The sequence below is a fragment of the Ammospiza nelsoni genome, chromosome 3 (genome assembly GCF_027579445.1).
Source record: "Ammospiza nelsoni isolate bAmmNel1 chromosome 3, bAmmNel1.pri, whole genome shotgun sequence".
In the NCBI taxonomy this organism is placed as follows: Eukaryota; Metazoa; Chordata; class Aves; order Passeriformes; family Passerellidae; genus Ammospiza; species Ammospiza nelsoni.
In genome coordinates, this window is record NC_080635.1 from 57,636,831 (window position 1) to 57,660,676 (window position 23,846).

The window sequence follows — 23,846 nt, forward strand, 5'->3', positions numbered from 1 at the left end:
TCCCTATAGAAAGTTCATAGTTCTTAATTGTACTTACAAAAGTGTTACAAATATTGTTATATATGGTCACTCTCATACTTTCAAAGTTGCCTAAAGGGAGCCATGATTTTTGGTAGTTAGAATCCCTCCCACACCCCGCAGCTCCTTTTGCTTATCTTAGATGTTGATTACATCCTGTAACGTTTCCTCTTTTTTGGCCTGTGCTATTTGGTACCTGGAGGACCTCTTCTGAGAATTCACATTGTAAGAACAGTAGAAGTTCATGACATACATCTGGGGTTAAATCTGAAGGTAGCCTCCAGAAGATGAGCAACAAAATCCTTTGCAGTGTTAGGTTTAGCAGAGTTGTGGGCTGGGGAATTTTCATGTGATTTTCTGAACACATAAAAAATTCTGCTTTTTGCCTTCTACCAGATGGGCTTGTTGAATCTTTGAACTTGATAGAGGCACGAATGAAAATTAAGTTTTTAGTCAGGCTGTGTGTTCAATGAGAATGGCCTTGAAGTAACTCATAAAGTGCCTGGCATTTTGACAGTGTGTCTGCCAGTGCCTCACAGTGGAAGGCTGAAACGATGGTGCTGGGTTTCTGCTTCTTACCTGGTTCTTAAGGCTAATTATCTTATAGCTTCGACAATACTAGTCCCTACCTGGGAATTTGGAAAGCTTCTCTGAAGAGACTTTTTCAATTTTTTCAAATCTTAGTGACCTGCTTCAGGATTAGATAAACACAGGAAAACAGTCTGCCTGTTCCACAAAGAACTTGCTAGAAAAGTAAAGATCTTTGTGGTATTTATTTAATGATGGCTGTTACTGTTTAACAATGGAAGTGTATATTTCAAGAGAGCTAAACTACTACTCAGTTATCAAAACAATGCAATTTTCACTTGACCATTTCCAAATTACTTTAAATTATAGTTTTATCTTGTCTTTCCCTTTAATCTGAGTCTAGAAATTACTCCACATTGTTTAGTGAAATACTTTTTCTGCCAAAGCTTGATATTTGTTGCTAAGGGCTTTATTCACAAACAGGGTCTGCAAGTGCCAAAACCCAGCTCCAAATGTTCTACTTAAGCTTTGGCAAATTCTTTTATCTCTGTCAGGATTTCTTCTTGATCCAGCAGAATTTATTACCAGCTTTTCACTATATTCATCAATCTTTAACTCTCAAGGAGGAGTTTGGCCACACAAGCATGATTTGTCAGTGAAATCAACTCAATTTTGTTCATGAGCTCACAAAGCAAAAAAACAGGTGGAGACTTAACCACGCGTTACTTGTGATAAAATCAAGTGATGGAATAAGACAGCTAGACTATCCTTACAGATGCCAAAAGTCTGTGGCAAGTGGTCATAGGAAGATTTGGCCCCATTTATTACAGGCAGGGTTTACTCAAGAGATTCAGCAAAGGGTGATGGTGCAAAGTGAAGAACTGCAGCTGGAGTGTGTACAGAAAATAATAAAATGAGAGGTCTGTTGGAGAGTACTCTTATTGTCACCATGACACAGCTAATGCTAAACAAGCACAGTAACTGAAATTGAGTACAAAAATAGAAAATTAAATTTGGCTTTGCTGGGCTGTACATAGGCCAAGGACTTACTAGCTAATACTCATGGATGAGTTGAAATCTGCTCATGGAAGATTTCAAATTTCTGCATATCTGATCCTCTTTATTCCTTGGATATAGGCAGTCAAAGGTAAGTGCATACGTTATAGATGTTGGTTGATGTTGGCCAGTTGTGGGTAGATGTGCAGAATTCAGCAAAGAATCTACTTTGGGACTGACTGCCCTCAGAGAAGACAAGTGACTTCCAAGGGGATCATCTCCTGAAGAGTGCTGCAGAAGTCTACCATGAGGAAATATCAGATTCTCATATATGAAAGTCTGACAAGAATGAACCCATTTCCTATGTTTTAAAGCATATTTTGGCATTAAAATCACGCAGTGTATTTAAAATAAAATTATTTTAGGAGAAAAAAAGCAGTTATACAGTAATTGTTGGTTCCAAAAAAAAAAATCAGCAAAATTAAAATGTATCGTTCAGATTATATTTGTGAGGTTTTTAACATTGGCAGTTGAAACTTTGCACTATTTGCAGTTCTGGTTTAGTTGAAAATAACACTATTGCTTCCATACTGAGTGTTACAGGAGTGTGACCAACGTGTGTGAAGTGTCTGGAGGTCAAAGCTGTCTTTCTCTTGTCTTTGTTCCAATGCTGGCCACTCCCCAGCCCCAGCATTGCGTGGGAGACTTCTGATGGTGCCTGCAGTGGGTTACAGCACAGTGCTTTTGTTTTGTTTGCGTGGCTTTTTATGACTGTGCTGAGCTTTGGGTACCCTTTGGCTTCCCTAAATAATGTGGAGAAACACTTTCCTCAGAGTGTGCAGGAAAACCTTTGGGATTCAACAGATGAGGTACTTGATGGTTGATGTATCTGGTGCTGGATTCATGTCCTGCAGAGATAATGAGATAATATCACGGAATAGTCAGCTGGGAAATCTATTGGTGCATCTGCATTGGGTTTTGGGGTGCATCAGTAGAGAGTTTTTGATGTGCACCTCATAATCATCTGTCCTTGCTGTGCTTTCATTTGCATCCTGGAGCAATCTCACTCTGATTTCCTGAACTGAATTCATGCTGGGTGAAACTAATGCAGAGCAGTGCTTCAGGATTACACCTATGTGGCCCAACCTGTAATGGGCAGCCATTCCATAGGATCAGAGTAGAGCTAGTGCAGAGTAAAACCCCAGAAAATCCAGCACTAATTACTTCATTCTACAAATCCTTTCCTTTTGGGCTGCATTTCTTGCAAGACCATTGACATGGGCTATAAATGTCATGGCTCTGTGGGCTGTTTGTTTTTATACCTCCATAAAAATATTTGGGTAGAAATATTTAATTCCTTGGTTGGTTTTTTTGGCATATAATGTTTTCACATTTGCTGCTTCTGAGACTATAAAATATTGTCAAATCCAGATGTGATCTTTATATAGTTGCTGGCAGCCTACCTTTGCTCCAGAGCAGCTGGGGCCTGGGGCAGAGCTTCTGGAAGGTGGTTACTCTTAGTTTTATGTAGTAGCCCTGAGCCCATTTTTCCCCAGCAAAACTCCTGACTACTGCACGCAGCTTCTCATCTGTTATTCTCAATGTACAGGGCAGACTGTCACTGCATTATTTGGAACCCAGGAAGTTATCTTTTTCTTTACAATTACACTGGCTAAATATTTTTATATTAAACTTTATTCCAGAATTATTTTATTGAATTCTTACAGCATTTTTTTTTTCTTTCTCTGTCAATAGATACATTCTCAGGACTGGATTCAGATGTGACAGCAACTCCAGAAGCTTATGTGATATATGATGATGGTATGGGTTAACTGTAGGAGTCTATTGCAAGTGACATATTGCCTTTTTCTCTGTCTTCTTTCTTTGGAACTGGGTTCAAGGAGGCAGATTGGTAAATGGGAGCTTAAGCAAGTGATGCTGAGCTGGAAAATGGTTCTGCATTACATGTGAAGAGAAAGGATCTAAAACCATCTGTTTCTGGACATAAAAGTCCCTTTCTATCAGTCCTGCAATCTAACAGGAACCTATTGAGGAAATAAATTACTTTTCAGAGCTGTGTCATACAGACACTGCTTCAATCCTAGATTTACTTTCTCTGGTACAACTTCTAACTCCAGCCCCGTCAAAGTCAATTGCCTCCTCTAAAATACAAAATCCAGATAACATTCAAACCCTGAACAATCAAAATACTTTGGTGAGTTGTTTCTTTAATGTGTAGTCTGCATTTGGACAATTAAGCATGCTCATACTGAATAAGATCACCTACATATAAAGTAAATAATCTGCTTAATTCATGTGGAATTTATATCAAAGAGATTTAAAATCAGATTAAAGGAAAAGAGGGAAATAATTTTTTAGAGTTAGATTCATGCCATCTTGATATTGTAATCAAGGGCATAACAACCTTAGCTAAAGAGGAAGTGTCAAGTCACAGCATTTAATTGTAAGTTTGCACAGGGAATGCAAATTCTCAGTTATTGGAACTGAAATTCACTTTCTGCTATCCGTGACATCGGATGTTCTATCCCTCTTAGTCCTCAAATTCCTGCTCCTGCCCCCAGATATGGAAGTGGATTAGTACAAACCTCAGTTACACAAAAAGTTTTTTAGTAGAATTTATGGTTCTAGAACAATGAAAGTTTTTTTTAATTTGTGGTTGTAGTGCTGGATCTTTAGTCTAATCAACAACAGAAAAACATTTAGAAAGAGAGTGCAGCAGCTGAGTGGAAGATATTATAGACATTTGTACTTTTAATGCTGATCACTTCATACTCAGTGCACAGGTCGTTTCCCAGGCCTCCCCTTAGGTGCAGGTCACCTGCAGAAAACACACGCTTTAGCAGTTTAAGCACAAAACACTCAAGGACATGAGCTGAGTTTCCCAGCCTACATGAGGTCATGGCAGAGTTGCCAAATGCTACTTTCCCTTCGTTTTGTGTGCCAGTCAGGTAGCACAGCAGCTTTTCAAAGAACACTGAGTTAAATAGGACTGAACGTAATGAGGCTCATGTGGGACAGTTTGCCTTCCTTCATGGCCACAATTGGAAAGTTCCGGACTCCGCACCTCCCGTCACAGGAGGGTTTGAGAGCAGTATTGAACCACCTCTAGGGCTTTAGAATTGCAACACTGAGTTTTCTTAGAAAGTAATTTTTTTCTCTCCCTTCTCTACTTCCTTTGACATCTGAGGGCTTAGGCCAGGATTCAGTTACTGCGCCATCTTCTCTTGGGGTTTGTGAGAAGAGGTGGCAGATACACATTCAGGATATTGCTTTACAAATACATTTGTTAGTTTTTGTCCTGTTTAACTGTGTGAGTGAGGTCTAAATCAGCAGTGACATGAGTATTCTGGGGCAAAGACTCTTCTCTCTGTCCATGACTTTGGTAGAAACTATTGCAAGGCTGAACTTTGACCAACCTCTACAAAGAGTTCTGTAAGGAGCGTGCAGTAGCCCCACTGGGCGGGGTGTGTAGCACTTCTTTGGGACTGTGGCCATGACAGAATTATTTCCCTTCTCATAGTTAAGCCAAAATTAGATGAAGCATGCTAACACTTTCATCTTGTATTTTCTCTGAAGACTACGAGTTTTTTGAGAGCACTTTGCCACCAACCACCACCACTGCCACCACTACCACTGCTTCTACCACGACAGAATTGGAGGTTGTCTATCCAGAGACCGGTGTTGGTGGCACTGGCCCTGTGTCAGAATATGACATTGCTGGGAAGAAACGCTTCACTGGTAAGGATGCTCTTTGCCTTATCTAGCTTGCTACTTGTGCTGCAAAGGATTCTTGTTCCAGCTAGGCCAGCCCTTCAGCTGAGACCATTGCACAAACACATCCAGTAGACGTGTGTGTGGTCCTTTTAAGGATTGCCACCTTGGAAACCCAAACAGCAGTAGTTATTTCCTTGCTTCAATGCTTGCATGTTTATGCGTGGGCCTGCAATGATTTTGTTGAAGCGGTAAAAACCTCTTTGTACTCTTTCAGTGTAAGTGTTCTATTCTGTGTTCTGCATTGTGTTTGGTCTAGCTGAAGTGAGTAAGAGAGCAAGAGTGTCTACACCAGTTCAGCTTAACTGCATCTGACTTCACACCAGCAGTTCCAGCAGGGCAAGTCTCCATGTAGGTGTGAGTCTTCCTCTGGGGGACCTGATTCTTTTCCACTGCTCTGTTCAACCTCGGTGATTTCACCCACCTTACACAAGCATGTGTGCTTCAAAAGGTGCTCCAAAGTCAAGGAATGAATGGCCCTTTGGATACGAACTTTCAAAAAAATAAATCCATTAGAGATAAATATGATTTTGGTATTTGAACATTTTCTCAGTAGAAGGCATTTGGTGCAGGAACCCCCATTACATGAGCCATGTCTCCTGTGTACATGAGCCATTCAAGTGTGTACGTTGGTGTTGCAGCACTGACTTCAGAGCTGCTCTGCTTCTTTGTCAGCTGGGGGCCAGAGGAGAGGGATTTGGAGATTGTAGGGAACATTCCAGCTTCCATCCCAGGCTGGTGACACCCCCTGCAGCCCTTTACATATTTCTGGCACTTGAACTGAGGTCAAGTCAGCTGCTGACTCACCTGGCATTTCAGAAAAGAGTTCAGGGGATGGAGAATCATCTTTGACATATCTTGGCTTCTCTTCCAATATCCACAAGCTTCATGTGGCTTAGAGTGAAACTCTGCTGCTGGAGAAAAAGATTTGTTTTTATATATGCCAAAACTTTTTCCAGTGCATCTTCAGTTTCCCTGTCCAAACAATTTCATGATGTTTCTATTCAGCTCTCTCACTGACAGTGCTTCTTGATTCATTTAGCTGGAGAGGCTAAAATTAACTTCATTGCAAGATCTGGAAAAAATTCCTTTAGGGCATGAAATCCAATAAGATAAACCAAGAAACGTTGGTTTATGAACATTTCAAGGCACTAGGGAAATAATATTACCATTTCAATGAATTGTATTATTGCAACTGAATAAACATTTCCAAAGCAAGTTTTATAGTCCTTCCTTTGAATGTTACGGTGACTTTTAAGGCAATAAAAAGATGGTTTAATCTTTTCCTGAACTGAAGTGCAATTCCAGTCAGTATAAAGCTTTTAAAAATAGAAGTTACAGGTTGGGAGCACATGCCTGGAAGGTAGGCACTCATAGCTCCTGGTCCCTTAGTACCCAGGGGACCACAACAATCCCTTTAAACTGGTTGGACTGCACCTTGGAATTACTCTTCATGTTTCTTTTGTTGTTTTGCTCCAGCTTCAGGATGTTTGTGTAAGAACCAACCACTTAGACCTGTAAAGTCTTAGATGATTGAAGGCTGTGTCAGGGATCTGTTCCCATGTTGGAAAGGCAGAATTTGGGTGACATTTTCATCCCACCTTCCAGAGGAGCTGGAGGTAGCGAGCAGAGGGTGCTGCAGTCTTCTGCCTCTTGTAGCAAAGACAGTCCTTCCATCTTTGCATAATTTGGTAATAAAGTTGTGGGTGTGGGGTAGGTAAACCTGCATGTTGATATCCCATTCCCCCTGCTCATCAATCAATTTGGCTGTAAGCCATGCTTTGTTGGCAGCGGTCTCTGGCCTGCAAGGTGAGGAATTTTAAAATGCACCACAAAACGTGACTCTCTTAAGGAAATTGCCAGCCTGTGTGCTACTCTGGGATCCCTCAAACTCCTTACTAAATGCTGCCCTTCCCTGTCTTTTCTAGCTCCTTATGTGACCTATCTCAATAAGGATCCAGCAGCTCCCTGCTCCTTGACAGAGGCCCTGGAACATTTCCAAGTGGAGAGCCTTGATGAAATCATTCCCAATGACTTCAGAGAGAAAGATCAGCGTCCCCTGAAAGCCCCTCACAACATCACAGTTGTGGCAGTCGAAGGCTGTCACTCCTTTGTCATTGTGGACTGGGCCAAACCTGCTCAAGGAGACATGGTAACAGGTACTCTCCTGAGGGTTCCTCTCCTGATGGGAGAGAGGAGAAGGGGAAGGTTTTCCTAAATGACCACTTGTACTGGTGTCTGCACAATCAATGTGTCACTTAAAACAGTGAATGCATTACCTCTCATCTTTTTGCCTTTACTGTTTTTAAAATCAGAATTTACTACTGGGTGCTGTCCTCTGATGTAATGCTCCATCATTATTAACTAATGATAAGAAATTCTTACAGGCCAGGATTTTCCAGGAGAGTTAGGCATGGAATCACTTTCATATTCAAAGATGTTTCAATTCCTTTTATCCTTAAAATGTACTGTGACACCTAGGGATATAATTTATTTAAAATTTAATTAGAATCCTCACAACTATTTCTCTTTCCTGTTTACAGGCTATCTGGTTTACAGTGCATCCTATGATGACTTTTTAAAGAATAAGTGGTCAACCAGGACTGCAGGGTCTACTCATTTGCCCATTGAGAACCTGAAGCCCAACACACGGTAAGGATTTGATCCACTCCTTTTCAGTTCTGTTAAGGAAATAAAACAAATTTTGAGAGTTGTCAGTTGTTTTTCTTGGTCTTAGTATAAATGTTTATATCTGGTTTAGATTTTACTCATGCTGTTGGACAGCAAATTGTTCTATAAACTGCACAACAGCCTGATATCTTTACGGTATTAACCCTGGAGCAGATAGTAGTGTGTACAAACGTTTGTGTGTATGAAAACACATATCAGTAACAAGGGAAATATTGTTTTAAAATGCATTTTCTAATCTTTTAGATAATCAAATGTTGGGGAGAAAGTATACTAAAATATACTAAAATATGCTAAAATAGACCCGTGGTTTGACTTGATGTGATGTGGGCCATTCCAACATATGTGTGGCCAAGATTTGATGCCTAAAGGCTGCTGGGGAAGTGCTGCCCACTCATCTGTTTTTACTTTCTGTTCACATAAATGTGCTGGAAGAGAAGACTTGGTGGTATAAGGTGAGCTTCTGGCAATTGCTCAGAAGTCAATTTAGCAGGAGTTTTAGGTCTTTATCTTACAAAACATCTGACAGAAATGGTGGAACACGAATGCATGCTTCACATGATTTGTGAAGATTTGTGGAATAATTTGTGGTGACTGGGGGCAAAGTAAACAGCTACAGAGGGACTGCATTCAGATTACTCCTTCAGAGAGATGTGCAGTGTCTCAAATACTTGTCTCTCAAATTCTGAGCCTGAAATTCTTTTGGTGCTCCCTTGGGCTCAGCCCTTCACACACTGCTGTCTGCAGTCTCTCAGGCACTGGTGGAAGGTGTTGCTCACACAGTGGAAAGATGCACTGGGATTGTGGGCTGGAATTAGTATGCCTTACTTGGTGGTGATCTGAAGATCTGAGCATTGACTTCTTGGACAGGCACATAGGGTTTGTGCTAGGACAGCACAGAAGAAAGAAATGGTGTCAGCCAAAGTATCTTTTCTTTCCAAGACAATTTGTAGGCAAAGGGAAGGTTCTGAGCATTAAAAGTAGTTGATTGAGAACCTCAACCTAGAAAACAGAATTTTTTGAGCATGGTCTTAATCTAAAACCTTAATAGACAAAATGATAAAATAAGATAAATAAATTATGAAAAGCCAGAGCTGTGTAGCCAATTGGGAGGCATATGATGAGGCATATTTTTCTGACCGCATCATGACAGTTCTCCAGACTCCAGCATAGTCTCACACAGGTTTGCCCCTGCAGCTGCTCTTGCTATCTGGGAAACATTCAAGCACCAAGAAATCACAGAATGTTTAAAGAAGTCTTCTCCACAGAGACTTCCCTCCAGCCAAAGAGTTCTGAGGACATGATATCTCCTTGGGAGGGCTAGAACCTGAGCAACTTCTGCAGCAGCTCCTTATGCAGCTACACAAGGGCCATGTTCAGCAGAGGACACCTGCAGTGTCAAAGACCTGGAAAATTAGCAGGGGAATTCTAATTATGGAGAAGCAGGACAAGCACCTTCAGAGCACCTACAGAGTTAAAAGCAGATAGATAAGATGTTACAGGAAAACATGGTCCATCTTATCCCCTCCTGTTCTGTCTACCGTATTGTCAATCACATGCTTCGTGAGGCATTTTCTTACATATCCAAGAGCTATAAAAAGGCCACTTATTCAGAAGATTGGTAATCTAGACCTTAATGACAATCTTTGAGTCTGGTTCCTGGTGTGTTAAAACAAAATTACTTCACAGTGGAGAGCTTCAGTGGTGTACTCTGTGTCTGATAGTGCTCTCCTTACAAAACATTGTTGTTCCAAATGTACACAGAGTGGTATGTGGCACAGCTCTCTGAGGGTTTCATCTGTTACAGCAAGATGGAAGAGGTTTGAGATCTCCTGTTCCTAGATAGTGATGGAAGCACTATGGGATGCAGACCCTTCTGCCTTTGTACATCTACATTCTTATGACTTGAGGACTCCCTTTCCCTAAACAACTCTCCTCTTGCTGCTAGAACCTTTTCCTGCCTCCACATCCCAGATTCCTCTGTATGCCCAGCCCTTTTCCCCTTCACCAGTATTCATTCCTCCACTCTTACTTTGTCTCCCATGCAGGCCAGGGAGGCATTGTCTTTACACCCCTGCTTCTCCTGGCTGCAGCCCTGCATTTCTTGCTTCCAGCTGAAGCTCCTCACCTCTTCAGTCTTTCAGTCACATCTCCCTCTCTCTCCTGATGCCCAAAGGACAGTGTTGAAGGCCAGGGATAACTCTCTGCTTCTCATACCAGCACCTAAAGGGCTCCAGAGCACCAGAAGGAGTGGTTGTAGTGAAAGCTCACAGGAGTTCTGCAGCTGCTGTCCATGCTATGCTCAGTGCAGGGGAATTGGTGGGAGTAAAGCTGCCAGCATGCCTGAGATGGACATTAACTCCAGGCTTCAGGTCACAATTTGTCTGTATTTGAATGGAGTTTTATAGGAACAGCAAGGTTATGGATTCATGCACCTCCATGAGCCTAGTGACTGTCTTGCTGAATTAAGGTTTCATGATAGGGAGGCTCAAGCAGGTGCTACTCATTTAAGCAGATTGTTTCTCCAGCATCTTCCTGAAGATTATATAATCCATTGGCCCCTATTGTATGCTCTGTGAAGGCAATGAAGGCTTCATGTGGGGACTGTGGTGGAGAACGAAGGATCTTTATAACAGAAATTTTATGTATCATTTACATTCTCCAAACCCACAGACTGAATTGATTGCATACTTTTTGTCTTAAAAATAACTCCCTAACCACTAGGAGAAGATACCATGCCTAAGAAAATATGGGATAAAAGTTTAAGTTAATCTAAAGATTTTGTGTCTGCATTGTTAATGAATTTTGTGAGAAAAGTCTGATTAGGTAATTTACTGTAAGCAGATGCTGTTGGCTACTGGGCATCCCACAAGGGGCTATGGGTGGTGCAATTTTGCAACATGCACAGATATGAGAAGCAGGTTGGCATCCTGGCTGAAGTCAGCACCAGAGAAGATTTCAAGCTGTCAACATATCCTGGAAAACATCTGCCTGTTATTTAGGTTTTACAAACAAAACAGAAATCTATGTTTAATCCATGTCATAAATTTTCTCCTGAGGCCTGGTCTGACCTCCATTTGAGAAGTGGAAGTTTTTCCATTAGTGAAACTCTGGTCAGCTTCAGTGGGTACAGGAGCTGCTTCCTTGTGATTTGTGATGGTAAACACTAAGATGACTTTATTAAATCTTTAAACCAGTAGTTTTGACAAGGTCCCTTCCCTAACTTTAATTCTTAGCTGTAACAGAAGATGATGCAAAGGGCTGGACAGCATCTGCTCAACCACTAAATCAGTCTTATGCAGTCAGAAACATTATAATCCTTGCCATAAACATTCAGTCCCTGTCCTGAGCATGGTTAGACTTTTTCCTGCCTTTTTCAGGAATGCTGTGTCAGTGCCTGATGGGAGTAGCTAGGTAGTCTCATTATTTAAAACACTGTTCTTCACCCCCATATCTCCATGTCTTCTGAAATCTTTCTTTCTGTTCACTTGGGTTTTGTTCCATCTGGGAATATTTTGATCCCACAGTGCCTGCTACCAATCCAGTGTTTTACAGAGTACTTCATAGGAGGTTCTTAAACATTTACTCAGGGCTTACAACTGCAAATGGAGCCTGGATCTTCTGTTTCAGGGGGCCAGATGCACCAAAAATTCTATTTCCTTTCTATAGCTCCATTGAAACAAAGCCACGGTATGTCCAACAAGCAGCATCAACCACAGATGGCTGCTTTGTGCCACCAGGGCCACACAAAAGAGATAAGATGTCCATGAAACCATTGCCCTGTGCAGGTGGTAGACCTATGTGGCACATACCTACCTCATACCAGCTCTGCAGGAAGCTCCTCTGCCAGCTTGGCTCTGATGTCTTATAATAAAATTAGTTGTAAATATTGATGAGGGATGTAGTGGTGGGCCATTTCAGATGGAGAGAGACACTTTGCATTAGCCTGTGAACCTGCAGGCCCTCATTTACCCTTTTTTCTTATGGAGGAATGGTGTAGTTGTAGGCAGAGGACTTTAGCCTTGGCTGTGGGGGCGTATCCTGCCATCTCAGCCTGCCACTGAGCAGAGTGCAGGGTGAGGATCCATGCAGACATGCCTTTGGCACATCTGGAAGAAGGAATTTGCAGCTAACCAATTTTTTTTTAAGAAGCTGCTTCCCTAATTATCATGCTGAATGATTATCTCACTTTGTGCTGTGAGTGCCAGCTATTTAATTCCAACACCTTGAATTAAGTCAAAGAATAATTTTGCTCTAAATGACAGGTGTGTTGAATGATTAGTCATGTAGCCTGAATGACAAAACATGCTATATATTCAATGCCCTGTTACAGTCCACTATGTCCTTTCTTGATGTGTCACTAGAATTGGTATATAAAATCTCAAAGGAAGTTTATTCGTAGGAGGAAAAGTCTTTTTGTTGCCTGTATTGAAAATGAACAACAAATGGTACTGCATCTGTTGGGATTCTTCTGTGCCTAATGGTAGCAATTCATACAGTTCTGGCTAAGCAAAGTGTAAATCAAATTATATGTTGCAAATTTTGTTCATGTTTCTATGTGATGAAAACCAGTCAAGTTATACTGATTTGAGATTTCCTGGCAAATTCATCAGCTGAAGGATTCTGACTAATGAAAATGTCAGATTCCTGGACGTAGAATGGCTTTGGCAATTTGTTTTTTTATTTGTCATGTCTGAGAAAGAAATATATCCCAACTGCATTATTTTATTGACCTTCTTAATACAGCAGTCATAGCATTGTCTATGTTTAAATCACAGGTCAGCAAATCATGAGATCTGGCTCTCTGTCTGGTACAGCTAGAGCTTTCTTCTGTGTATAAAGGCTTAGGAATAAATTTTGCAATTTAGTGACTTCATCACTCTTTTTTTTAATCACATAATTTTATTTTTTTTTAGACAGTCAGGCAGGCAACATGAACCATCTTATGTCCTAGGTGGGCTTCTAGGTGGGTAAGAGACAGCTGAATGCAGTGTTGTCCTGACTGCATAGGTAATCTGTTCCTGCATCATGCATTGGCAACAAATCTGTGTGGTTTTCCCCACTTAAAGAGGTGCACAAGGTTCTTGGGCTGCTCTCTCTCTGTTCTGAGGGGGATTATGGCACTCATATGTCTGATGGGAATGCTTTGAGGCTACCATTAATGCACATGTATTAAGTGTATTTAAAGATACCCAGACAGTGCCACTGTGTTGAAAGGTGGTATCTGATTATACTTCTTTAGAAACAGTGGGAAATCAAGCATCCATACTTTCCACTGTGCTTTGAAGGGTTATGGGAAAGGTGTGGGCTGGAAGACATTTTTTCTCCTGCTTTTCTGAAGCAGTTACAGCAAACACTGAGCTAAGTCAGGTAAGCTTGGTGCTGTGTTGCAGCTCTTTTGAGAACCACAGTGAGGAATTGCTGCCTTGTGTCCCATCCCTATGGACAGGCTTGTGCTGATCACCCCTGTCCCAATCCAGGTGACAAGAGTGCTAGTGAAGGAGGTGTGGAGGAATGCAGGTGCCCCACGAGAGCACTGGCAACTTGGGATTAAAGCAGAGCTCAGGCTGCCATGCTCTGCTTGGGTGGCCAGAAGTGGAGAAGCACATGGGAGGTTTTTTGCCTTCCCTCCTCTCTTTCCCCAGACATGCTAAACACTCTTTTATACAAAAAATCTAGTTCAGCAGTTAAAAACAGGGGCAATTTTTTCTGCCAGCAAAAGGATTGTGCTGGGCATGAACAAAAAGCACAACCTTGCTGAATTCTGCTATTTATCATGTTTTCTTTTTGCCACAGCATATGTGTCTTTAAAAAAATAACTCCTGAGTTGTTTGTGAGCATCATATACTCATTAATTGAAGGCAGAACTGGCTGCAGAGAGCAATAGAGGAGTGGTTTTCTGGTTTCAGCTGCAGGACATGGCAGGGACAGGGGACATGTCCCTCATGCAGATATGGGAACGTGTCCCACAAAGGGTCTGACCATGCACGTGCTCCAGGTCCAATGAAGATACAAGGTAAAGCTGTTGCCATAGGTGAAGTCCAGAATATTTCAATTCTGGTAGCTTCCACGTTGATTTCACCTAGATAACGTACCTGCAATATTTAAGGAATAAACGAGATGCCCTGACCCATAGCCTGGAGATAACCACCTTGCTTCTTGGCAAAACCCACTGTTTGCGTGACTACCACCCTTTGGCCAAAGAAGGAGGATTTGCAGATAACTCCTACCTTTTCATAAAGATCAGTTTGATTTTAAGGCAAAGCAGTTCGCCTTACTTGACAAAAGACATTCCTTTTAATGTAAAAATTAATCCATTTTGCCAAAGGGCTGGTTCGACCATGTCCCCTCTGGTTTGTCACTGTGAATGGTTTCAAATGTGCTGAGCTGTGCTTGGGTCAGAGAGGGGCCTTTCAGGAGGGACCTCCAGGCCCTGCTATGTGTTTAAGTCTGAGAGAGATTCACCAGGAAGAGCAGCCTGATGTTTTTGATGGAGCAGATTCCCTTTCACCAGCTGTGATACATCAGGCCTGCCATTCACGTGGGACACTGTCATGTGAGGTAATCCAGTGCTTGGTGGCAGCCATCCATGAAGGTAACTACTTGCCCTGTTATATGTGTAGAGCTTTTGGACATGTCTGCTTTTGGATGAGAGGCTAAATCAAGATCCAAATGCTATGTGGATATTACAGAGGCACAGTAATTTTAATTTTTTTTAATAATTTCTTTACAAGAAATTGAGCAAGCATGCAAGAAAGGAAAACCTAAACTCAGGAATTTAAAAAATGCTGTGCTGGAAAATTTTAACTAATCTTCCATTCTAGTTAGTTTCTGTTGAACTGATACAAATATAAAAGGAAAAGAAGAAAACATGAATCTGGGGGAAAATGTCGGGGTAGGCATCAACTAAAAGTCATTGTATAAAAATGTACTTAAACATATTCTTCTCTAAAGCTGAGGATAAATTTGCTTCTATTGAGCAAAGAATGGAGTTCTACTGGTGATTCATGTGCTTTGAGTTAAGCATGTGATTTGAATACTTTGGAGGAATCAATAATACATCATGTGATGCTTTCTTCTTTTGCTCAAGTATTGTGATCTTAATGCTGCTGGAGTTTTTACAGAAAGGTCAAAAGGTTAGCTTCTGATCTCATGTAAGTCTGATGCTGTTTCTTTTTCTTTTAGTCTTTTGCTGTTAGTTGTTTCATAGAAAGTGGATGTCGTTGTGTGTGGTTTTTGGAAGAGAGATGATACATAAATAAGTGTTCCAAAAATATGCATGGGAGCAATTGCAAAAAGGAGACATTTGTCTGTAACAGCCAGCTCATACTCTGGCTCAGTATCTAACTCCATTTAATGCAAAGGATACTCAGTGGAATTCTTCTGGTTTGATTCTTACCCTGTTTTAGTATTATTTATAATTTAGCAATTGCAATGGAATCTGTTTCAATATTATCTCCCCTCTCTTCTTGTTTCAGGTATTATTTTAAAGTCCAAGCAAAGAATCCCTTTGGTTATGGACCTGTTAGTTCTTCAGTCTCATTTATCACAGAATCTGGTATGGTTTGCTTTTTATTTTCATCTCAAAACTTATAATAACAGATGTGGCAGGACAATGACTGAAACCAACATGCCAATAACAGTGATTATTCTGGACTTGCTGCTTTCATATTATTTTTGGGGTTTTAAAACTTTAATTATTTGCTTTCAGTTAAGCTGGGAAAATAATACTCACTTCTAATGCCACTATGAAAATGTAAGTGATGTTAAAGTCAGCTCCAGGGGAACAGGAAGTTGAATTTCAAAGGCAAAGGGTTACTGTTCAGCAATACAGAAACAATGGGAAGTTTAAGGTCTTTGATAGATTGTCCAGACATTTAGTAAATTAGTTTCCTAATTGTGAACAGCTAAACAGTTGGAAGCAGTTGTCTCTGGAAGAAATGCAGAAAGCAATAGTTCCATCAGACAAGCAAAGTTCTCTGGTTTTTTGTTTTGTTGTTTTTTTTTTTTTTTTTTTTTACAAGGAATGCTGCTCTTTAACAGGGTTAATAGTACATTCAAGAGCAACACCCCCTTCTAAAAATAGTAGGCTAAATGAGCTAGTTTTTGCCTGTTTCTTCTTCTACTTCCATTGAGACAGAGGCCAGTGACTCCACTGAATAATAAAGAGCAAATTTTTCAGTCTTTACTTGAGTGAAAGGTCTTGTTGTTTCTTGCAAATTTTGCCCTTTTGGTGGCATACGGTTTACACAATCTCTGCCCTGCTCATTTGACTTCCCTCTGTAGTACTCACTTCAGAAGCTCCACTAAGAACTGTGGAAGTAAATTATCACAGAAAGGAGACAGAAATGTGAGATAATTCAATGGTCCTGGATAACATATTCAGATTTTCATTAAATGAATAAGAGGCTCAAGTATTAATCCAAGGAAAATATTTAACATTGTCCCAGATGGCCAGGAAGGTCAATGGCATCCTGGCCTGTATCAGCAATAGTGTGGCCAGCAGGACCAGGACAGTGATTGTGCCCTGCACTTGAGGTGAGGTCCCACCTCATGTCCTGTGTTCAGTTTTGGGCCCCTCACTACAAGGAAGACTTTGAGGTGCTGGAACACATCCATAGAAGGACTGCCAAGCTTTGGAACAGGCTGCCCAGGGAAGTGGTGGAGTCACCATCCCTGAAGGTATTTATAAAATGTGTAGATGTGGCACTGAGGGACATGGTTTAGTGGAGGAGTTGGCAATGCTGGGCTGGCAGTGGACTCACTGATTTTTTTCCAACCTGAACAATTTCATGATTCTGTGCTGTATCTTGCAGATAATTTTTCAGCTGCCAGCACAGGGGCTTGAATGCCTAGTTTTCCCATCCAAAATCAGCTCCCTTGTGAGCTTTATTTAACACATTACATACACCAAATGTAAAGTTTTGCTTGCAGCACTGATCTTTCATTTGTCATGGCCAAAGGTGGCTTTGCAGCTGGCACAAGTACAAAAACCAGTTTCTAAATGCGAGGCCACGTGGTATAGTTACAGTGATGGAATATGTCATAAGAGAAAGAAATTGCTAATTCAGATTAGAAAGAAGAGAAGAAATTGCTAATTCAGAATTGCAATTCAGAGATTGCTAATTCAGTGCTCTTCTAATGCAAGTGTAAGGCTTAAGCTGATGAGAATATTCAATAAAGACTGCCATCACAGGATGAAGCACCTTATTGAAAATGTTCAATCAGTGACTCCGTATGTTTCATGTTATAAAACAAGGTTTGGAACAAAATACTAATTTTTTTATGTTTTTTTTTTTTCTTCTAGACAATCCTCTCCTCATTGTTAGGCCACCTGGTAAGTCTTACTCTGTTGTTTCATTCATGAAGTGCATAAATCCTGTGCAAAACAGTCCTAATATAGGAATTAGAAACATTTAAACATGCAGTTTTAGGTACAGTTTTAAGTGGGAACAAGTAGTAACAAATGGGACTAATTCATAAAACATTTTTTGTCTTAGAATCTCTTACTCTATTTTCTGAAGAGAAACCTTGTAAAGATGTGTTCAAGGAAGCACTTGATTTTTGCCCATCTTTTTCCCTGGTACAACAGCTTTAATTGCTTGTTAAATAGCAGCAAACTGTGTTGCTTCAGTATCTGTGTCCTTCAGTTGCCTAAGCATAGCTTGAGTAGCAGGATCAGGTTTCTCTCTCTCTGCTTCTGGTGCTCATCTGTACAAATCATCATGCCCTTATAAGTGCTAAAAAATTCAAGGATTTATTACTGACCTGAATAATATGCCACAAAGCAGTTTAGATTGCTTTGTATTTCCAAACTTGCAATAAGCTAGTTCAGCCCATAAACAGAAGATCTAATTTCCTGGTGCTGGGGCTAACCTTGCTGACATGAACATTGGCAGTGTAACCCCAGCCAGTACGTGCCCTTAGAAGAGATGCAGGGAAAAAGACCTCATGGTTACTATGCTCTGTTAGCTTTCCTAAGGAGCTAAAATGGTTGGTTCTGGATTTTTTGCCACACTTTTCATGAAAACAGAGTTCAGTATATCCCTTCCTTCTCTGTTTTATTGTGCTTGCTAGCCTGGTTTCTCTGTGTCCTTGGAAGTCTCTTAGGATTGCTGATCAGTGATTGCTCCTCACATGCAAAGGTTTGCAGGATTTGGTCCATGTGCCCAGGGAGAGGAAGACAGACTAACAGAAGAAACTTCCAATCTCATTTGTAAACCACCTAGAAACAGCAGAGTGAAAACAGAGCTTCGGGCTGTAGCTAGAGAGAAAAATACCAGTTATCACATTGGAAGCTTTTTGTACCATTCTGTATACATTAATACAACAGCAATTTCAAAATAAATTATATTGTCTTGGCAGTACAAAGCAAATATTTAGGTAAGCCAGTAGGAATATTTATTCTTTTGCAATACAATTAAGCAGTCTTACCTTATGCAGCAATGCTCTGAGTTCCACAGGGAAGGTCTCCCTTGTCTATTATTGGAAACTAACCTGTTTTGATGTAGTCTGCAAAAAAAATTCAGAAAAGTATATTTTTGTATGATCTTTTAAACAAAATAGCAAGAAGAGACTTCACAGGCTATTGCTCACCACAGAGTTCTTAACATCTGTTCTTCTGTAAAAGGGTTGTGTTTTATAATCTTAAAAGGCAAGTCACTGTCAGACCTAAGATCAGGCTGTGTTAAGAAGAGAAACTGTGGATACTAGGTAGAGAAGAAGTCTTACTGAAACAATTAAGACTGTTTACTTAAAGCTGTGGTTCAGTACATGAAATCAGATTTTAATAATTTTAACAGTTATTTTTGTCTACTGCCTAGGAGGGATTTAATAAAGTCTCTAACTTTATTTTTAATAATATTTTTTTCTTGAAGTACTATTTCTGAATATAAAAAAGTCACGCGGTAATCTGTTGCAGCATGTCTTCTGAAACATATTATTAGACGTTAAACTCTGCAAAACTTGGACTGAAGTGTTAAAGTCTGTCCCTAATGTGGAATTTATTTTTTTCTCTGAGGGGGTGAGCCTATCTGGATCCCATTCACTTTTAAATATGACCCCACCTACTCAGACTGCACTGGCAAGCAGTATGTGAAACGAACTTGGTACCGCAAGTTTGTAGGAGTGGTTCTTTGCAACTCCTTAAGGTACAAAATTTACCTCAGTGATGACCTGAAAGGTAGGCACCAAGATTGATTTCCTACTACACGATTAATTGTCTCTTAATCTTCTGGTTTTATTCATTTCATAAGTGTCAGAATTGTGTGACCACTATGTGAGAGTCCTTCTTGCAAGAAGAATTAGCAGTAGCTCTTATACAGGTGAATTGCCTGAGATAATGAAAAAAACTTTCCATTTTATTGAGCTGGGGTAATGGGATCATCTCAATCATCTTACAGGCTGTGCTCATGACTATTGTAGTGCCTTGGTATAGTTTCAATACAGTGTTTGAATAATAAGAGATAAAGGGTCCTGTCTGTTTGAGAAAGAGAGCTCCATAGTTTTAAATTTTCATTTGAGACTGAAGTCAAACTAATGGCATTGACATATTGATAGTTTTTTACTTTCACATGATATATTTCAACTAATCCAGTTGAAATTTTCTCCACCTGTCACCTGTAGTGCACTGCCCATGGACTTACAAAATGGGGACTACTCCTTACTGAGCTGTAACCCATTTATTTTCCATAATTTCTGCTTCCATACTGTGAAGGTAGCATGCTCCCTCTTTCTGGTCACTGTTTGTTCATTGGTAATACTGTATGTGTCGCTGCAACATTCTTCCTGCTTTCTTTCACACCTACTTTCCTGGTGGTAATGAGTATCCCAGATATAAGTATTGCTGAGTTAACTAATCTGCTTGTATCTCTCTTCAGATACCTTCTACAGCATTGGGGATAGCTGGGGAAGGGGTGAGGACCACTGCCAGTTTGTGGATTCACACCTGGATGGAAGAACGGGACCTCAGTCGTACATTGAAGCCCTGCCCACGATCCGAGGTACAGCAGTGGGGGAGTGGGATGCTGGCCAGGAGCCTGGTAGCCCATCTGTAGGATTAGGGGGTAAGGAGCAGAGCAGGGAGTGGAGCTCTGTCCACAGCTGCTGCCAGCTCTCTAAAGAGTCCAGCTGAGAACAGATTTTGCAAGTCCCAGAGGACATGTGGGTGCAGAGAGAGAGAGAGACAGAGACAGAAAGAAAGGAGCATATGATGCAAATACTATGCAGCAATAAAATGCAAAAACGAAACAAAAAATAATTGTATAGATCTGTGAAACCTCTCTCTTATTAATTAGACCTGCTTCACTGAATCAAGATGCAAAACCTCTTCCATGTGCCTAAAGGGACCAGCTACATCTTTGCAGATACAGCCTTTGTGAATGATTTCTATTAGTTCATTCAATGCAAAACATAAAGGAGTATGTCTAGTGACTTAAGGTCAGTACTTATTCTGGCCTGGTAGACTCCTGTCTCAGAAGGAAAATTCTTACCTTGAAGGAGTTCCTCTGAGCAAATTGCTCACCTCACATCAACAGGTAGAAGACAAGTTGCTTCCCAAAATGAAACCAATCATAGAAGTCAGCCAGTCTTTTCAGTAACCCTGTTGGTTTAAATTATTCAGTTAGCTTTAGTGGTTTCCATGTTAAATTATGTGTTGATATTCTTTGCATGGTGCTGTTACCAGGAAGAAACTGAAATAGTCATTGATATTTATATATCGTGGTGAAGTACTGCACTTCTTAGTTCAGAAGACAGATGACTAATCCAGATGTGTATATACTAGGTCTAAGAGATAGAGAGCACACAGAAGTTTTATTATTGGCACAAGCCAGGGGTGTTTCAGATGTTCCAACGCACGAGCTATGCGGACAAGAATGCTGCACCTCTTCTAATGCTTTAAGCAGTCACATTCTTTCTGCAGATGAATTAAAAGGGGAAGGGAGGGCTTAACTCAGTGTTTACTGCATGAAATGATACGTTTTTGTTTTGTAAAAAGCAGACTTTTGCTGATAGTCTCTTAAGTCCTGTGAGATAATGTGATTTGATGGTATTTTTTGCCTCAGAGTCCTTCAAATATTTAAACTGACTTAGAAACTTCATAAACACCGCTGAAATATGCCCACCTTTTGGAGTGAAATGCAGAAGCTCTTTGGCAGACCATAGCATTACACAATAGTTAAAGAGATTTTGAGCAGTAAAACCAATCAAAGCTACAAGAAATATGAAGGACCAGAGTTAGATCATTCAAGAAAGATCTTGGCTTAATACCAGGGCTAGCCAATACCCTTTTGATGCAACTCCCTGCCAGACAGTTTATAAATTTTCGTTTTCACTGTGGGATTGAGTCTCACTGCATCTGCTACTTTTGTTGAATTGCTGTGCCTGTGTCCCGGAATACAGACGGGTGCTTTTCTCCCGACAGGGTATTACCGGCAGTACCGCCAGGAGCCTGTGTCCTTTGGCCGCATTGGATACACAACCCCCTACTACTACGTGGGCTGGTATGAGTGTGGTGTGCCCATCCCAGGGAAATGGTAGCTTGCCCATCTTAGGCAGACCATGCTTTTCAAATGAATTCTACCAGAGGACTGTGAGCAACTGATTTGGAAAAGGAAAAATAAAAAGATGAATGGGGCAAACCAGTGAAGACCAGCTGCTCAAGAAACCACCGTGAAGACAAACATGGACACCCTTTACCAGCCTAAATCTGTGGTGCTACTTGATTTCTGCTTGGAAGCAGGGATAGGATATAAGTTTCCTTCTTTCCTTCCTCTTCTGTGTCTTTAAGGCACAAAGAGAAGGTTGCAATGTGTGCAACCTGTGAAAATTAGAACTGTATTAGCCATGAAAATTTGGAAGTTTATTATATCTTACAGGAATGACCTAAGCATGCTGTGCTTGCTTAATGGGATGCTAAACTGTCTTTTGCTGCCCGATGGGGCTCCCCTATGCAATCATGCCATGTAACTGGCCACCCACCAAAGGCAGTATATTCTCCTGAAGACTTACCCTGTGGGTTCATCCACTGCTGGACTAATCACCAGGTCACAGTGTAAATTCACTTTGAGATATATCTGTATCTATATCTATATAAATACAGTACTGTACATCTGCAGAAATACTTCTTAGAGATGCTGAGATCTTCTTGTTCACTAAAAAAATATATTTGGAATTTTTATGTAAAAGGTGCTGTTAATTCTTTGAAATATTGCTATGCACAATATATTAACTGAGGAAAGAGCTGTATTCTTCTTGTGAGTACTGTTAATGTCACATTTGAATTATTGATCAAGACCTGTGTCCCACTTCCTTGGCAGCCTTTGGACTGGATATTCAATGGGTTTCTACTCCTCTATCCGTGTTAGAGTGGCACTGTATAGTCCAGTAAAAACACATACACAGCAGTTCATCAGCATCCGTTACACTTTCTATACTTTACTATTTAAAAGTTTTAGTGCAACTTTCCTTCAATCCATTCTCATCTTATTTTGTATGTTATTTATTCCTTGTCAGTATCTTTCATGTTACTGCACAGAGGCATAGGACGAGTAACTTGGAAATTAGAAACTGCTTTTAACTTATTTGCTCTCCAAAAAGAAGCCCAAGCCACCTATACAGGAGTCACCTAGCTGGAATCTCATTTGACCATGGGGACAAATTGGGATACACTTCTTTTTAAATACTACCAACATCTCTTCCTAGCAGAGCAGAAAGCAGAAAGTGACATGAATGAAAGGTGTAATTATTATATTTTGGAAGGCATTTGGAAGCTTGCAATAATGTTTCATGGTAACATCTCAAGAACCTTTGCTCATGTTAGTAAGACTCACCTGTTCTGGCATCCTGGGGGAGTAGCAGTAACCTGGGGGACAGATCCAATCTCTGGTCCATCTTTCACTCTTGTTCCAGCTTATATGTAGTGTAGGTCTAACACCTCTTGAGTTGCTTCCGGTAGTTATTTTAAATTGTATGGGGGCAAAAAAGGGAATTAAAGTGGTTAAAAGAGCATTTTATTTTTCATGGTAATTTGGGTTTTAACATTTTACTTTTGCTCACATATTTTTGCTTCAGTACAGTGCCAAATATATGGTCTTGAAGTATAACTTTTTTCCCTAATAAACCTATGATACATGGGTTCAATTTCTATTTCATCCTTTCTGGTCATCTGTGTCAAGTAATCTACGTGACAAATTGCTAGCTTTCAAAAAGTCTCCTTGGGACAGGACTAAGTGTCAACTTTGTGTAAGGGACTGTGAGCATGTGAATGTGTTGTTCTCTTTAGAAGATGGTTAGCAGCTAGTGTGGAGTTACCAAGGGCAAATCATGCCTGACTGATTATTGTCTTCATTGAAATGACTGCTGCCATGCACAGGGGAAAAAGGGGAATGTCGTTGGCTCCCAGAAAACACTTGGCATAGTCTCCCACTCTCTGCTTGTAGAGAAACTGGTGGAATATGGCTTGGAGAGTTGGTCTTTAAGGTGGATATGAAGTTAACTATTATCTGAGGCTCAAAAGGTTGTGCTCAAAAATAGCACAAAGTCCAAATGACAGCTGGTTGCAAGCACCACCCCCAGGGGCCAGTACTGGGTCCAGTACGGTCTAATGACCTGAACCATGGGATGGAGTGCATGGATGCAGTGCACCACCAGCAAGTTTGCCACTGATACTAAACTGGAGCTGGAGAGTTGTTTATGTGCACAGAGCTACTCAAAAGAGGAACTTCTATGGGCTGGAGAAATGAGATGTCAGGAAACTCCTGAAGTTCAGCAAAGGGAAGTGAAAAGTCCCTCATGTTGGTCCTTGTAGCAATACAGGCTGGGAT

At 40.7% G+C, this 23,846-nt stretch overlaps 1 protein-coding gene across 1 annotated transcript in view; it reads left to right on the plus strand.

Moving 5' to 3' along the window:
• FNDC1 (fibronectin type III domain containing 1) overlaps positions 1-23,163 on the plus strand; it is a 39,785-nt gene extending 16,622 nt beyond the window's left edge. The window contains exons 11-19 of the mRNA XM_059469204.1: positions 3,298-3,363; positions 5,140-5,301; positions 7,263-7,493; positions 7,878-7,986; positions 15,501-15,580; positions 17,330-17,359; positions 19,043-19,204; positions 19,902-20,024; positions 21,446-23,163. Of these exons, the coding sequence (XP_059325187.1) occupies positions 3,298-3,363; positions 5,140-5,301; positions 7,263-7,493; positions 7,878-7,986; positions 15,501-15,580; positions 17,330-17,359; positions 19,043-19,204; positions 19,902-20,024; positions 21,446-21,561 (1,079 nt within the window). The 3' untranslated portion in view covers positions 21,562-23,163. The remainder of the gene's footprint in view (positions 1-3,297; positions 3,364-5,139; positions 5,302-7,262; positions 7,494-7,877; positions 7,987-15,500; positions 15,581-17,329; positions 17,360-19,042; positions 19,205-19,901; positions 20,025-21,445) is intronic.
• The last annotated feature ends 683 nt before the right edge of the window (positions 23,164-23,846 follow it).